This window comes from Tiliqua scincoides, chromosome 2, assembly GCF_035046505.1.
Source record: "Tiliqua scincoides isolate rTilSci1 chromosome 2, rTilSci1.hap2, whole genome shotgun sequence".
Lineage (NCBI taxonomy): Eukaryota > Metazoa > Chordata > Lepidosauria > Squamata > Scincidae > Tiliqua > Tiliqua scincoides.
The window spans coordinates 243,435,389-243,452,355 of NC_089822.1; the positions used below are offsets into that span (position 1 = coordinate 243,435,389).

Sequence of the window (16,967 nt, forward strand, 5' to 3'; positions counted from 1 at the left end):
TCCTCTTCTGAAGTACTCCCTCTTTCAACCTCAGTCTTCTAGGCTCTCCTGTAACTTCTTGGCTTGCTGCCTTTTCAGGATCCTGTTTTAATAACAGATCCTCTACAACGAAATCAACTCAGCTAACACAATTCAGTGACTCTTCTTGTCCAGCTCTCTGTGACTTTAGGATAGCTGAGGAAGACACTGCCAAAGATTCTAGTCACCAAAACCACCATAAAATCCCTTAGTGCACTGTCACCTGGACAGAGGTGCGATGGGTATCAAAAAAGCTTACAAGAATGAAAAGAATCTCTGACAAGAATAGAAGACCTGTTTTGTTTTTTTAAATTCCATTAGTATAGGAATTGAATTCAACAGCAATCAAATAATAAATAGCATTATAATATGGAACTTTATAGAACTTTTTTTTCACTTATCACAGATGTGGGAACAAATGGTCTCCCTGTTAACAAAAGCATAATCTCTTCTATATTCCAAATTGTGTTACTATTTATATTATAGTTAATGGAAGAAATTCTTCCACTTAACAAATCTAAGAGAAGACTATACAAACATGGTGAAAAGTAAGAAAAGTGGCTACTGAAAGGCTGTGTTGTCCTTACTCTTCCTTTTTCCACGAGGTTTGTAATCATGACGATAATTCTGGTATTTTGCTCCCAAACCATTCTCCAGAAGTCTTCAAATGTTGACTTTAAAGGTCCCTGGGTGGCAATGTAGGCTTTTGCTTTGTTGTAACCCTTCAAAGAAAACCACAGAGCAAAGCAAGATGAAAGTACCCGCATGGCAGTCATACTAATAATGCATATATCACAGAAACAGATATCTTTCCCAATATAAATGTTTGAGCAGCTGAGAGATAAAGTCAGTAAACAAAACAAAAAACACCCTTTACAAGCACTAGTGGCTTCTATTTTTTCTGTTAGACAATATTTCTCAAAAGAGACAGGAATGTCAAAAAACTTACATCAACATAATTGGCATTAATGTAGTCGCTGTGCTTAGAGTCTTTTCCTGGTAAAGGTCTTAGCTTCACTCGACTGTGATCATCTGCAGGGAAAAAAATACACAAAATAAATTAGAAAATAATTCTGATGCCATTTCTGGATTGCTGAATCTAACAAGAAAGATAATAAGCAAATCCAAACCCAGTCATCCCTAATTGTGAGAGATGCCAACATAACTGAAGTCCCCACCTCTTCCTTCAGTGACAGCCAAACTCCTGTAAAAATTGCAGCCATATGACGTTCTCACTTCTTCCACATAGTTCTACTAGGAATTGCTGGAAGGGGAGATACCCCACGATCACCACTTTTGGTGGCAACTACACATTTAACATAATATTTAGTTCTGTCCACAGACAAAAATGAGCCAGTGACACTCTCTAAAGTCAATGAAGGAAGGTAGGCCAACTTTGCTAGCTGCTATCTGGAAGAACCCTTCAGGGTATTGCAATCGTTTCTGTTTGCCGATCTAGGAGAACCTGCTGGCTTCACTTGGACAGTCTTCCCTCATTGCCTCAGTGCTGCTTTGAGATGTAAGCAGCCAATTTCTCCTCCTCTCACAGGGTTGTTTCTCTCTGTCAGTCTAGGGGAACCTTGAAGACCCCACTTGGACAATCTTCTCCTACCGCCTCAGTGCTGCTTTGAGCAGCAGCCAATTTCTCCTCCTCTCACAGGACTGCTTCCTAGGGTTGCTGTCTCTTTGTGACTGTAGAGGCCTCCAGCCTCATCAATGGCACTGGCTGAGCCTTTTGTACTGGAGTCTGCCTTATGGGCATGTGTAGCCCTTTCTAGTCCAGAGCCCACTCTCCAGTGGTCTTGTTGTCCAGGCAACTAAGGAGCCAGCTTTGGAAGCCTTGGGGGAGGTGTAAGTAGTTGCAGGATCTGACTATATCAGATCAGTGGCTACAATGCTAGCTGTGGAGTCAGGTGGATGGCTTGTTGGTAGTGTTTTCCTTGGTTGACCAGGTGACTCCAGTAGTGGGCCTGGCGGCTATGCATGGAGGGTGGCCTGGAACCGGGAGACTTGACAGGTGCAAGTCTAGGGGAGGGCAATGCTGCTCCTGGACACTGAAACAACACTGCATTTTATTCCGGCTCTCAAATAAACATAATCTTGGGAAAATGATGACATTTTCATTTTTCTCATATCTCTGTCAGTTTAGAAAAAAAAAATTTTCTAAAAAAATCTTAGATTTCACAGGTCAACTCTGAACTTAAAACACATTTCACTTGCACAGTAGATGCTTTCTATCTAATCCTATCCTCCACCAATCCTATCCTCCACCATTAACAACAATGCAATCACACTGACAGAACACATGCTGCATTCAGTGGTGGTGGGGGACAGCAATCAGGAGGCCTGCCAGAGTTAAGTAAAAATATTTTCTACTTACCTTTGAGTAAACTTCCTGGTGGCTTACAGATCTCCTTGAACCTAAGCCAGCTGTATAGCTGGCATAAGTCCAAGGAAGAGAAAAGGAGCCGGATGGTTTGAGAAGAGGGGATAGAACCTTGGTGCACACTGGTGCTGTTGGGATCCACCCCCAAGCCACCCATGACTCTCTCTGCTCTGAAACTCATCCTTCCCTCTCCCTGCCACCAACTTACCCACACTGGCGGGGTCTCTAGGATCTGCTTGCACATACTGCACTTCTGGCTATTCAGCAGCTCAGAAGTGTTGGATGGCAGCCAAGCTTTCGCACTGCCGTAAATGATCTTGCGTTGATGGAACACAATAGACCAAACAATGGGGGGAGACTTTACTAGTGGGATACCTTATTGCTGCTCTGGGGTGCCAGAAGGCAGCAAATTGTCCCTTTCTGTTGGCAGGAGGATGTGAACATCTGGATGCTATGCATAAAGCATTGCTGCAGAAAATCAGGCTGTTAAGTCTACTGCCTATGGAATCTATTTCATACCATACCATTTAGATCAATTACTCTTGACATTGGAATGATATCATTGTGTGATAATAGATGGTCTCCATAGAGGTATGAAAGTTGCTGTTTGTCTTTAGTTCTATCAAAATACTTGCTTTGGCTTAGCCTTCTCTTCTATTAGTTGCATATCAGAGTAGGTTACACAGCAACACATTCCAGCTCCCTTTGCTCCAATGAAATAATCAGCCTGCCAGAAAACAGACTTGAGCTGCAGAAACTCTCAGCAAGTGATCAAGACTTCCTGGCTTTTCCCCCCCCCCCCTTCTGGAGTACTTGAAAATTCGAGAGAGACAGCAGTCCTAGCAAATTTAGGAGAGGATGAAATGCCAAGGTTTGTCAATTGTCCTTAACAGTCTGCCCTTAAGTCACTTTTCAGAGATTAGCATACTGAGATCAGGCAGTAATTTAGCCCATAAAAATCAGTTGCAAAATTGTTAGGCGGGATCATTACTTGCTAACCAAAATCTTCAAGTATCTAATGTCAAACTGTCCACTTTATCTATCTCAGAAAGTATGCCTAAGAGGGACATTTTGTCCCTTTGATGAAACTTACATGTTGTTGTTGTGACCAGCCTCATGCTGAGCACACAGCTTTCTCGTATCGGTACAAGATGCACACTTTTCTCTCTCTCCTCTTAAGGACCTTATTACTCACATGCTAAAATGTTGATGTATCTGTTTTTGTGCTTGTTGTCAGGGTGATTGGAATGTTCAGCAGTGATGTTCATGTCGGCTGTACAACGCTGCACTTCCTGTTAAGAAAACAATTAAATTGGAAACCACAGATGAGCACAAAACATTTTGTTTGTCTCATTTCACAAATAGCTCATTCAGAACACATTGAAATGCCAGGGGTGTAATTGATTTTTTTCTCCCAAGAGTATTCTTTCAACATAACACTGTTTAGACATCTTCTGTTCTATTAAAGGATATTGCCTGGTTCCCAGTATCCGATAATGTCCATGGTGATTAAAATTCACTCCGGTGCAAAAACCCACACAAAGCATTTATGTCTGTCTGGCTCTCCCTCAACAACAGCAAGACATAGATATAGTGTGGTCACAGACATTTTGCTACTCATTTGCCCAGGGCTTAACAGCAATCGGAACTTTTAGAAGGCAGAAAAACTGTCCAAAATAGATATTCCTCTGCTGAATAAAAGGGCATGCTCTGGGCCAGTTGTGTCATAGAAAAACCAAGGCCCTTTGGGAAAAAATGCTTTCCCATAATTTCATAGGCCTGACAAAAGATCAAGTGCCTGCCCAAAGCACATGTACTTTCCTTAAAAACAGGGCAGGATCTTTCAATTTATGACTGACTGCATTTATAGTGGGGTTCCAATGTGTACAAGGGGTAGAATGTAGCATGAGAGTCAAAAGCACATATAAAAGATGTGTCATTAACCAAAATATGCCCCATAGGAGGAAAATTGAGTAAACGAATATCATATATTATTCATCTTTGTCAAATCTATTCAGGTGTAATATGTACAGTACAATGATGTCTGCAACATGATCCAATTCAGCACATCAACACCATCAAGCCAAATAATGTGTGACTGATTGCCAAAAAAACATTTTGCTGTCTTCTTCTCCAAGATGCCAGTGATTCCATCCAGCTACAGACAATGGCACTGTCTGACTTTTATGATTTTTGGTAACTTTAAATAACATTCAAATATCAAGAAGTCCTAAGTGGGAAAACACAGAAGTGATTTCTTCCCCCCCCATCACAACCTTTAATAATTCTGGCATTTACTTAAAGTGTCCTAATTTCACTACTGAGATGGAAGGTTTTAGTATTCGCTCTTTCTTGAGTACCTTCTCAATATATTTATCTGAATTTTTTCCAAAGGTAACTTCTGCATCTCTTCTATCCAGTATCCCCATTCCATCCCAGGGTCACAAAGATGCCAAACTGTTTGATACTCCAGGCTTTACATGTTAATACAGAAGCTTTCTAATAAGGGAAGTCATTAGTACAGCACAGCTGCTGCAAAGAAGGATCAAGAGCTAAGTGGCAGAGCAAATTATCAAGAGAAATGTTAGAAAAACAGCAGATGCAACATGAGTTGAGGATTATGCAGACATTTCATAAAGAAGCTCCATAACAATTCAAAACATCCTTCTCCTCCCCCACCCCAAACATTAATATATTTGTTTAATATGCAAAGGATCACAAATCCAAGTTTAATTTCAGAGGCATTTATAATAATAAAGCAGGGATGTGTTTTTTTTTTTCCTTCAGAAGAAAAATTACACAGTCCTCCATTGGAAGAAAAGTAGAAAAGATGTCAGAATAAATCCTCATATGGATTAAACTGGCACAATGTCACTTATAACTGCATGTTTCACATGAACAGTTCAGTCTAAGAGCTGGAACTCAAAGATTCAATCGCAAAGCCAACACATGCACACAAAGGCCAGCACAGGCAGAGTGAAAAGTCTTCAGCAGATTTAATGCCGACTAATCCAAAGCCTTTGTATAAAAAAATTGAGTGACTTAATTTCATCTTAAAACATTCTGTAGAAGTCATGTGGGTGGAGCCAAACTTCTTTTTAAAAAAAACAACCCCAAAACAAATCTTGCTGTACTTTGTTCAGAATTTAGTATCTCTCTACAAATTAGCCATAATTTTAAATAATGTACTGAAAATGGAAGATGCCATTGCATCTTGAATTTTCTCTCCAAATGGACCTGGTTTCTAAGGTCTGTAATTTTATTTAACCTTATTAATGCTTGGAGTTCATGGTTTCTTTCATTGTCCTGCAACCTCAGCTGGCCCATGCAGAGCCAATCAAGATAGGAGATTGGAAACATGATGACAAATAGATTTAGAGATGAGAGAATCTGGTCAAGATGGTAACTGATTTAGTGAAAATGTCTGCCAAAAATGATGAACTGGAGAAAATCTAAATTTTATTTTTAAATGCCAGGATATAGCTGCTGGACCAATTATATAAGTTAGTAGAAATGCTTGGAATTGATCACAATTTATATTTCTCTGCCACATATTCATATCATAGCCAATGTAGCATGTTGTCTAGAAGAGCAATGGGTCCCAAACTGTATGTCACAAGTCACCAGGGGAACCAGAAGCCAGGCATTCCCCCTTAAGGAGAGCAGCCCTGCAGCAATGGCAGTGAGAGCACTGCAGTGATTGTGCCCTCATCGCAACCAAGGGGCTTCATTACATACCTGGGGGAGTAGTGCTGGCCTTGGGCAGGGTACAGAGAACTCACAGCCTCCTCTGCTGGCCTCCCCGTTGCTCCAAACAGTTCTTATCTCTGATTGCGACCCACTTCTGGGTTTGCAATTGCAACCCGGAAGTGGGTTTAAATTCGCGATAAAAGCTGTTTGGAGCAGCGAGGAGGCCTGGAGAGGGGGATGCCAGCCTCCTGCACCCTGCCAAAGGCCAGCACTACCTCCCCCAAGTATGCAAAGAAACCTTGGTCACTGTGGCACTGTGATCGCTGCAGTGCCATTGCTGACCCCCAACCCTGCAAAGGCTTACAAGGTTCTCATTTCCCCTGTAGGAGTTTGGGAACCACTGGTCTAAAGTGGTGGACTTGAACCAGAGAGACCAGGGTTGAATCCCTACTCTGCTATGAACAAAATGGGTGACCTAGGGCCAGTACCTCTGCCTAGCTTACCTCACGGGGGAATGAGGGGGAATTAAGTACAGCACTGTGGGGGAATTAAGTAAAGGTAAAGGTTTCCCCTGCACAGATTTCCTCTGCACGGCCGTATACGACTCTAGGGGGCGGTGCTCATCTCTGTTTCTAAGCCGAGGGACCCAGTGTTCTGGAGAGACATCTTCCATGGTCATGTGGCTGGCATGACTAAACGCCGAAGTGCATGGAATGCTGTTACCTTCCACCAAAGTGGTACCTATTTATCTACTTGCATTTACAGGCTTTCGTACTGCTAGGTTGGCAGGAGCTGAGGCAAGTAACAGGAGCTCAGCTCACCCTGTTCCGCGGCACCGGGGTCTCGAACTCCTGGGCTGCCGACCTTCCAGCCGACAGACCAGCATTTTTAACCACTCAGCCACCGTGCCTCCCGGGAATTAAGTACAGCATCCTTATAAAAATGTAGCAAATAAATCATATTATTTTTTGTAATAAAGGTCTGTGACTTCTTGACAAAGAAGCTTTATTTGCTGAAAGTCTTACAAGATGCTGGAGGTTTCTGTTCAACACTCAAGGTCTGTTGTCTGCTATAATAATAGTTTATTTTAAGTTGGGGGCTGCTTCAAATAGACAAGATGTTACTGCCTGCTGAAATAGGGATAATTCTAGTCATTCTTGAAAAGGGTACTATCATTTAGAGGCGAGGAAACTACTGGTTTAGAAACTGGGACATTTCCCGGCAAAACCACTGAACTAAGAAGTTGTACTGGTAGAATTAAGCAGGACTGTGTTGGAAAGATGTTTCCCTCAAGTATTGAACAGTGGCTTAATTAAAAAAGCAAGAGATGTGTCCTGTTCTTGACCAAGCATATGCTGTCCAGTCAAGGGTAACTGCTAATCATTGTTCTCTGAGCTGATTTTTTCCAAGTAAAAAATGCAATTTTAATTTTAACAGATTCATACATTCAGAGCCAGTGGTGTCGCTAGGGAGATGCAGGGGGTGTAGGCTGCTAGACATGCTGGACCACTACTCGCCAAAATTTGAAATATCTCTATTCTGTCAAAAGGTATAGCCAAAAAACCAGTGGAGGTGGGGTGATGGTACATCACCAGGCCCACTGCCCGGAGCGTTGCCCCATGGGATGAGAGCCATCATTGGGGTGATGTCCTGGCTTCTAGCAAAGGGGAGCACAAAGCTTAGTGACGCCACTGTTCAGAGCTACGAGAAACACTCATTCCAGAAACATGAAAATATTTGCATTGTCTTCTCCACATGAAAACCTCAGAGTAAAGCTGACAAAGCTTTATTTGTATTAACTTAAGGGCGCAATCCTAACCTCTTATGTCAGTGCTTTCCAGCACTGACTTAAGGGCAATGCTGCTCTGAGGTCAGGGAACAAACATTCCCTTACTTTGCGGAGGCCTTGTGAGTTGTGAGTGACACCCAACTGCAGGATGCAGTATACGCCCCATTGGCACAGTTACACCAGTGCTGGAAAGCACTGACATAAGGGGTTAGGATTGTGCCCTAAGTCTCTGCCTGGGTACGCCTGTCTGTTTAATGCTTCCATAAGGAGAGTGGTGCTCAGCCAGCAGCCCTGGCCTCAGACTGTAAGAGAATGTTTACCGTCTGTTAAAAATGCCCTCTTTATCCCAATACGTGTGCAGTCTACTTTAACTCCACCTTGTTTTCTGGTTGACAATCTTGGGAGCTAGGCAGGACTTTGCTCTGAAGAGGGTGATGTCACTCTGAACTCTTTGGGGAGGTTATGCTAATTAAGGGTCATTTAAGGGGAAGGAAGGATGTAGCACTGCCGGGCAACCTTCTCCTGGCCTCTAAGGTTCTCTAAGTATCCTTTCCTCTAAGGTCCTGCAAATTTGGGTACCCCATCTGGATAGATTTTTGCTGCAAGAACAAGCCCTGCTGCATAATAAATTGTTTCAGGTTGCCCAATGAGCTGAACAGTAGTTTCAGATTCCTTTGCCAAGAAGCCCATCAAGAACCTGAGCATGGGTGTAGCACATGACCTGTCATGACTTTTGTCTCTTAGGAACTTCTCTGATTGGTTTGCAATCAAGCTTTTGATTTAGTGTGTCCTAAAACTCAGTCAAGGAAACAAGCATCCCCAAAGAGAAGCTCAAAACTTTTTTGTCCACCCAATAATGCATTTGTTTCTTTTGGGTGATGTCCTATGACTACCCCTGCCCTGGAAGCAAAACTATATTATCTTCTTTCCAGTGAAGGTGTACATGTTGAATGTTTTGGCATCTTTCTGGCAAATAAAGGTGTCCATGCTTCTGTGCCATTTTGCAGTCTCTTCCCCATAGACACCCCTTCCTCGCTACCTGTTTTGCTGGACTGTTCCACATACCACACTGAGGGAAAGGTTTGATGGCAAGAATGTTGTGGCATAAAGTCTGGCAAGAGGTCTGGTCTAGAGGGTAGAGCCTCTGTTAGCCCGAAGATAACATCAGAAGGTCGCCAGTTCGAGGACATCGGCAGCTCCCTGATCCGCTGAGAATGGCGAGACCTTGAAGCAGCTGACAAGCCCAGCTGAGTGATTCCACCTGCTCTTGATGTGAGCAAGAAGCATCTTGGCTGCCCTCCATGTGAGAGATGGAACTGCTTGTCAGCCTGCGTGGGAGAACTGGAGCCCAGAAGTGAGACCAAACCAGGAAGATCCATTCTGAAATGTTGTTGGTTCTTGAAAGAGAAAACTTCTATGATTGTAAAAATCCCCTTGAGGGATTTAGAAACGCCTGCCTACGCAAACCGCCTTGAATAAAGTCAAAGGAGTAATCCGATGACCAGAAAGGTGGTATATAAATACCTTGTTGTTGTTGTTGTTGTTGTTGTTGTTATAACTTTTCTCTTTTCCCCCACCCTACATTCTTCATATTTGTTCAAGCTGACTACCACAGTTAAGTTCTTGATGTTTAATGTCCCAAAATGCTAATTTTGTTTAAAGATGAATAGCTCCTGTTCTTATTATTTTATGCATTGTAATGTATTGTTGGCAACCCTGGACTCTAGTGCACTTGGTTTTAATCAACCTTTTGTCACAGCTATAACTATTCTGTGCCATTATGGCTAATTTAACTTTTAATTATATTGTCCATGCTAACACTGATTAGGATTTAATACACCCAGGTTTAATGACTCATTCATTCTCAATGTCCTGCTGAAACAAGTTGCTGATTAGTTTTATAAACTTCAAATATTCTTTTGCTAAATTTATATGTAAAATCCAATAGCTACGTGTCTGATAATGAGACATAATGAGCTAGAAATTTCACTGGAATGGCTGACTGCAAAGACATTCTGATATAACTTCAGAGAATGAAGTTATGACTCTAAAAAGCAACACACTCCAGTACTCAACATGATTTTGTTCACTGTCTTGTAGACTGAATTGTGGAAAGTTGCTCTAGAAGTTTCAGAAATCAATCTACTGAAGACAAAGAAAAATAGGATTTTAGTGTAAACTAGGGTATGTTAACAGAAGAGTTCAGGTTCAGGTGAGACAGACCTTCTGCAGAGTGCTTTACTCTGTGCTGAATATTTAGAGCCCAATCCTGAGCTCGTCATGCTGGCTTATTGCCAGTGCAGAGTGTCACAAATGTGCCGTAAGGCATGCCCGTGACATCTCTCAAATCTGCTCTGGCAAAATAGCTGTCATACACTTAAGAAATCCCATTGTGGGGCTTGGGGCTTTCCCTGGGGGAAGGGGACGAGACCTCCAGCTGCTGCCTCGCACCCGCTGGATGCAACGGTAGCCATTTTGGTGCTGTTGCTCCAGCAGGCACCGAGAAGTTTAGGATTGGGTTGTTAGACCCTCCAGCAATACCTCCCAGAATGGAGGAAGGGACTGAATGCGATTTGAAGTAAAGTTGATGGACTTTAGCAATGAGAATTATGAAAATAAACAGAAGTCTTTTCAGCATAAAAACCATTTTGCAGGATTAGGCCATGTCTTATATAGTTCAGCTCTCTGTTTCCAACAGGAGTCAGGCCTTGGGAAGCTTAGAAAGAAATATGGAAAGAGCCACCCCCTGTTTATGAAGTGCTGGAACCAACAATGGGATTATATCTCAGAAAAAATGACTGTAAACATCTTAGTTCCTTTTTAGCTATAAACTAACAGCCTCTGATAAATCCACTATGATTTGTTTAATTTTTCAGTCTTAGCCCATCTTCTACAACAGTGGTTCCCAACATTTTTTCACTTGCACACCATTTGGCAGCCCATTTCCATAAATTGTACCCATCATATTAGTCCTGAAATACAGTCTAATGCTAGCCCCACAAGGCATTATAATACAGACCTCCTTTTTCTACCATTATTCAATTCTTTTTCAGGTACCCTTAAAGGTCCTGGAAGGTACCCCAGGTTGGGAACCACTGCTCTACAGTATGGGGATATTAATATTGCCTAACTTACAAAGTTGAAAGTAGGGTCTTACAACTTACTCAATATGGACTGCTGAGAAAATGTATGTGGAACTCTTGAAGTGCTCTAAAGCAATGGGTCCCACCTGTGGGTCGTAACCCATGAGGGGAACTGGAAACAAGGGCTTTGCTATCACCACCCCTGCAAGGACTTACAAGGTTCTCAACTCCCCTGTAGGAGTTGGGAACCACTGCTCTAAAGCACTATGTACAGCTAAATACTAGTATAGTAGGCCCAGATTTTACACGAGGGCTATATTCCGAGGTCAGCATGCAAAACCAAAATCGTGTGCAGAAACTCAACAAATACGTTCTGTCTTTTTAAGAACTAAAAGCACAGTACAAGAGGCAAGCAGCAACTGAGAGGACTGACAGCCAATCCTAAGGTATCCCTGTGTGGGCAAAACATACATTCCACTGGCATACCCTGTCACAAAAACATTGGAAAGTGCTTTGCAACAGTACTTCTAGCTGGCATACTGGTGGGAAGGCTGAAGCTGGTAGGTCTAGTAGGTGTCTCCCAGGGACACCTGCTGGACCACATAAATCCACTGCAGGGGGAGGGCACTCACCATATCCTATTCCTTTTACCAGGTCTGACCCATTGACACTGATCAACTCGGACTTGCGCCAGCGATATTGCTGGCGCAGGTCTGAGTTGACTTGGTTGCTGGAGCTTATCCCTGGAGCAAGGAGACAAATATCCCCTTACTGTAAGAAGACCTCCAGTCGCTAAATCCCTCCATAGGATGCAGCGGAGCTTGCACTGGTGCTGCTGAATTGCCACATGGGGATTTAGTGAGGATCAGGCTGTGAGGGAACACCTGCTTGATCCTCCCATTTCAGGCTCACTCTGGGGCATAAACAGTGTAAATATAATGGTATGTGGAACTTCCAGCACTATTTAAACTGTTGTCTTTCTCTGTCTTTTTTGGGGGAGTGGGTGGGGAGTGTATATACTTCAATTTGTGCAAGTCAGTCATGTGTATGATATAAGATGACTGTATTATCTCTAAGCCTTCACTCTTTGGATGGAATATCCTCAAGGATCTTGATAGTATCAAAAAAAAATCTAGAAACCCATAAACAATCATATGCATAAGTGATGTTAGCAAATGCAAAATTATTTCACTGAACATTCACAGATTGATGGCTATTTTCTTAGCTTTCAGAGGTTGTGGGATAGGGAGGATACTTAAGCATAAAGTTATTTTAAGTTTCTGTTGCACAGAAGGAAGCTGCACAGCTGATTTTCTGTTTAGACAAGTTGGGATTGAACTACAGCTTTTGTTCCTCCACAGGCAGAAGACAAAGCTAGCAAGATTATATATTCACCATAGCTAATCTTTTGAGCAGCTGGGATGACCAACTCGCTAGCGAATTTTATGCAAAACAAATAAAATTGGGTTCTAAAATACACTGCATGGCATACCCTCAACATTCCATTCCAGCTCTTCAGGGATCCTCTCACTTAATCCTCTTTCATGAAGGACAGTATTAAAACAACCTCTGCTTTCCAAAATTCTAGCAAAAACCAGATTAAAGTTCCCAGAGGAGCAGAAAGGATGACCGGAGGAGCATCTTTCAGAAGGGCAAACAGCCATCTTGTACAAGCATATATGCCCAATCCTCTAGTACACTGCCAAAATGTTGGCAGAAAATGTTGAGAGTGAGTGGCATGTGAGACTAATGAATGATGGATAAACAAAAGATTTCCAGACTGATACAAAGCTTTACCAGTACTCTGTCAACTGCATAGTTTTTGAGAACTAATCTAGTTCTCAGGTCATTCCACTGTGACTCTGAGCAAGGGGAAGGAATCTCCTGGTCCTACAAACAACTTCAAGTTCTGTGTATTTGTCAAGCCACCCACACCATGGTTTTTCCTTGAATGTTGTCATCTTTTTTTGCTTATTTTACACCTGTGCATCACCCTTTAAACTTGGGGTACAGTACCTGCCACAATTGCAACTTTCTGTGTCTTGGTAAAGAGATCTGGAAGCTGTCATATAGAAGGCTCCAATACTGGCAACCTACACAGCTTGATCCTGCCTTTCCAGCACTCTGTGCCTAAATGAAAGTTTTAGTGATCTTATCAGATTTGGTAGAAGAAAGATGATAGATAGCCATAGCATCTGTCACTATGTTTCTCATTTATTGCTTTCCAAAGCCCATTGTTGGCAACCTTCAGTCTCGAAAGACTGAAGTTTCCAAAGCCAATACTGGGAATAGTATATAAGCACAGCAAGAAAATTATTCTAAGCTCAATATGTTCAACTTTGACAGACGGGCAAGCTTCTGAAGAGGATGGATGTGCAGAATGGCCCAATCCTTCTCATACATCATCAGGCCTCATCTGCTAGTGACAGAACTATTGTATAAACTAGACTGAGCCTGGTTATCTATATACATATTTCTTGACAACTTGCAAATTAAATAATGGACTAATTTGCAGACATTTTCAATAATTGACTTTATAGAGAATAACTACATAGGAGAAAAGTAGCAGGCGTGTAAAAACCTGAAGCTGCCCGATCACTAATTTAGAGGCCCCATAAAATCATGGCCCAGGCAAATCATGGGTTCATTCCAAGTTTATTAATGCAGAATAAAGGGACTTTGGCTTTAAAATGACAATTACAAAGTTATTATAATGCCCTTCAGTGGAGATACCCAGTTCTAGAAATCAAAACTAAAAGGCAAAACAATATTTACTGAGTAGCTAAGGGGCAGCTTGCAAAGGAGATTAAGCATTCTGAATGACTATTTCAGTGACAGATCGCTCCACTGCACAACGCAGATAGAAGCTGTCCTGCTTTTTGTTAATGGCGGTGGTTTCTGAGACAGATGAAGCAAAGCCCACTTTAAGTCAGCAAAAGTTTACAGATGTGTAGCTGATTATTTTGAATAATTAAATGGTGTCAAAACCAGCTGTGATGAATAGCACTGGGGTCTCGGTTCATAAATAATTGAGGAGACGGCGCTGCATTTGATCATTCCCATCAAACTCTGCTCTCCCGAGGATAAATGTTTGTCCTGAATACCATCAACATTGTTAAATGCCTCGATATCCTTGTTCAGTCATCCAGCCAACAGTCAATTTAACTAAATCACTTTAACACCTTGCACAGCCGCTGTCCTCATGAATGCAAAACGTTTATGGCTGGCACAATAGGGGATTTCTGTTAGTTTGGTTAGTTCTGGAGTTATCAGACAGTTCAGCCAGCCACAAAGGACAGAAACTAAACAGCAGTAAGAAGAGGCTTGAAAGAGCCATGCATGAGACAATGGTGGCAGCCTTATCTTTATTACACTGAGCAAAGGGGCGTTCGATATCAACCCGGCAATTTCAGGCCAATATCACATTTGTAAATACAGCTGCCTTTTATGACTCAGTCTATGGCTTTTAATATGTGGGTACTAAAGAATGTCAGGCCCCCTAACCATAATTCTTTATTCTCACCCCTGGTGGAGAGGGCACAACAGCTGCATGCTATTTTTGGCTGAGGGGGTTGGGAGAGCCCTCCTTCCTGACAGGATTTTCAAAGTTCCACTTCAAGCAGGCTGAAAGGAACTCCAGGAAACAGAATGGTTAATAATGGCTTTTGGAATAAGTGTTTTGGCAGATTAGAGCCTCAGGGCCCAATCCAGAGCTCTGCATGGCGGCTTACCGCCAGCCTGCACTGTCGCTAATGTGCCGTAAGGCACGTTTGCAAGCCTGTACTGCGAGCTCCGTGCCAGAGCGCCGGTGGGGGGGGGGAGGGAAGGCGGGCAGAGGGCAGCACCAGTGGAGCTCAGCTTCACTGGATCCTGAGCCCTGTGTCAGGCTGCACGGCCCAACACAGGACTCTTTGATTATGTGGTAGCTCAAGAGCTGCTGCAGAATTGAGTAGTGCCATTGTGGGGCTATTTCCCTTACTTGGGGAAAGTCCCCTTTTCCCAAGGAGATGGCAGCGGCTGCCTGGGGCAAGCCGAATACCGCGGCAGCTGTTTTTGGTGCCACGGCAGACCCACGCTCTGGGCAGCTCAGGATTGGGCTGTCAGTCTGCTATCACTACTGAGCATGAAACTGAGTTTAAATAAGCCACATGACCACAAACCCATAAACTACACCAGAGCTGGTTGAAAACATAGCTGCAGAGCCTGACTCCTGTATTTACTGTAAATGCCTTCAGCTCTCATGGTTTTTGACTCACTGCCCAATCCTAACCAATTTTCCAAGACGGATGCAACTGCAATGCAGGCCTGAGGTAAGGGAACCAATATTCCCTTACCTTGAGGAGCCTACTGTGATTGTCCCTCCAACCACAGAATTCAGTATCCAGCCCACTGGCACAGATGCATTTGTGCTGGAAAGTTGGTTAGGATTGGACTGTTAAGTCGCTAGTGTTGAACCCCCATGTCAGTCTTATCACATTGACTGCTTTTTTGGTTATCACATGCAATGCCTAAGTAAGAAAACATCAAAGTGCCTGCACACAGATATCTGTTTTATTATTTTCTGAACTTTCAAACTTGTCCTTACTAAACTGCAGCAAGCAGAATTTATGGCTGATCCACACAGCCACTGTTCATTTTTTCAAGGACTCTACCATGTTAGAATATATGTTTTGTTAGCAGGGCTGGCCCAACCATGAAGTGAGCTCATGCAGCTTCTATGAGCAGTGAATGGCAGGGGCGACAGATTTGGAGTTCCCTTTCCCCTGAGTATGCTGGAACTTCCCACCAGCCTTCCATGGACATAAGCTACATTGGTCTGCTTCCATTCTCTGCTCCATCGTGCAGTTTCCTCAAACCAGGAATTGTGGGACTTCCAGTTTTACATAAAGGGACCATGCGAATGAAAGAGCATTTTCTGTTTGTGTGTCCCAGTTAAAATAAAACTGGAAGTTGTTTACTTACTAATTTGTGAAAACTGAGTGATGGAGCATGGCAAGGGCTTTTTTTAGCATGCTGTGGCAGAGGCTGCAGACCTGGGGTCCCTGATTGTGCCGTTCATGCTTTGTAGGGTCTCCAGGTCATGTTCCACAGTGTCTTGACCAGGATGTGATGAATCCAGCTACAGCCATTGCCTTATTTGGTTTCCCTCCAAGCAGGTGACTTGCAATTTCTGTCTTTGGAGCCTTTGTGGTACCATTCCACAACCATCCAATCATTCCAGGCTGCCAGTAGTCTGTTCTTGCATCAGCAGGTCCATAAGCACTAGGTGTTCTACAGCCGGAACTATTATACTAAGGCCGCAATCCTAACCAACTTTCCAGCACTGACATAAGGGCAATACAACTCTGAGGTAAAGGAACGAACATTGCCTCTGTTCGTTCTGCCCAGGAGGCCTCTGTGACTACCCCCCAACTGCAGGATGCAGCACATGCCCCACTGGCACAGCTATGCCAGTGCTGGAAAGTTTGATTAGGATTGCAGCCCAAAAGTCTCGCTATTCCTTTTCAGAAACCCTTCAAAATCCCACGACACCACACATGCAGTCCACTTGCTTCACATCCAAGGTTGCTTGGAACATGCAAAACTGAGATTCTGGGAGAAATTTCTATGCTAATGTCTTCAAACACATACCTCAAAGTCTTCTGAGAATCCATGCTGGTTGTTGGCATACAGCTCACTTACATGCTTAACGAACTGCTTGACAGGAATGGCTTCCATGTCATCTGCAAAATGAAAACAGATATGCAGCTCTTGTTAATAATCGGAGTATATAAGCGCTGAAATTGTTCCCAATGGTGTGCATTCAGCTAACACACAACTAAGTGGATGCTGAGTAGATATGACTTGTTACGCTGACGGTATCACTAACTTGCATACATCACCAACTGATCACTAGTTGCTGCTATTTTGCCATGTTCTCATCTTGGTTTATTGAGTCCAATGAACACAAACGGTTGTTTATTGGTTCTGTTTTATAAAGACTCTAATGAAAGGAAGAACA

The 16,967-nt window shown here is 42.9% G+C and overlaps 1 protein-coding gene across 3 annotated transcripts in view; it reads right to left on the minus strand.

Moving 5' to 3' along the window:
* PTPRG (protein tyrosine phosphatase receptor type G) overlaps positions 1-16,967 on the minus strand; it is a 659,913-nt gene that overhangs the window by 22,822 nt on the left and 620,124 nt on the right. For all 3 annotated transcript variants that reach the window (XM_066613931.1, XM_066613930.1, XM_066613929.1), the window contains exons 15-18: positions 16,598-16,689; positions 3,600-3,696; positions 968-1,050; positions 606-740 (exon numbers count right to left, since the gene is read on the minus strand). In XM_066613931.1, coding sequence (XP_066470028.1) covers positions 606-740; positions 968-1,050; positions 3,600-3,696; positions 16,598-16,689 — 407 coding nt within the window. The remainder of the gene's footprint in view (positions 1-605; positions 741-967; positions 1,051-3,599; positions 3,697-16,597; positions 16,690-16,967) is intronic.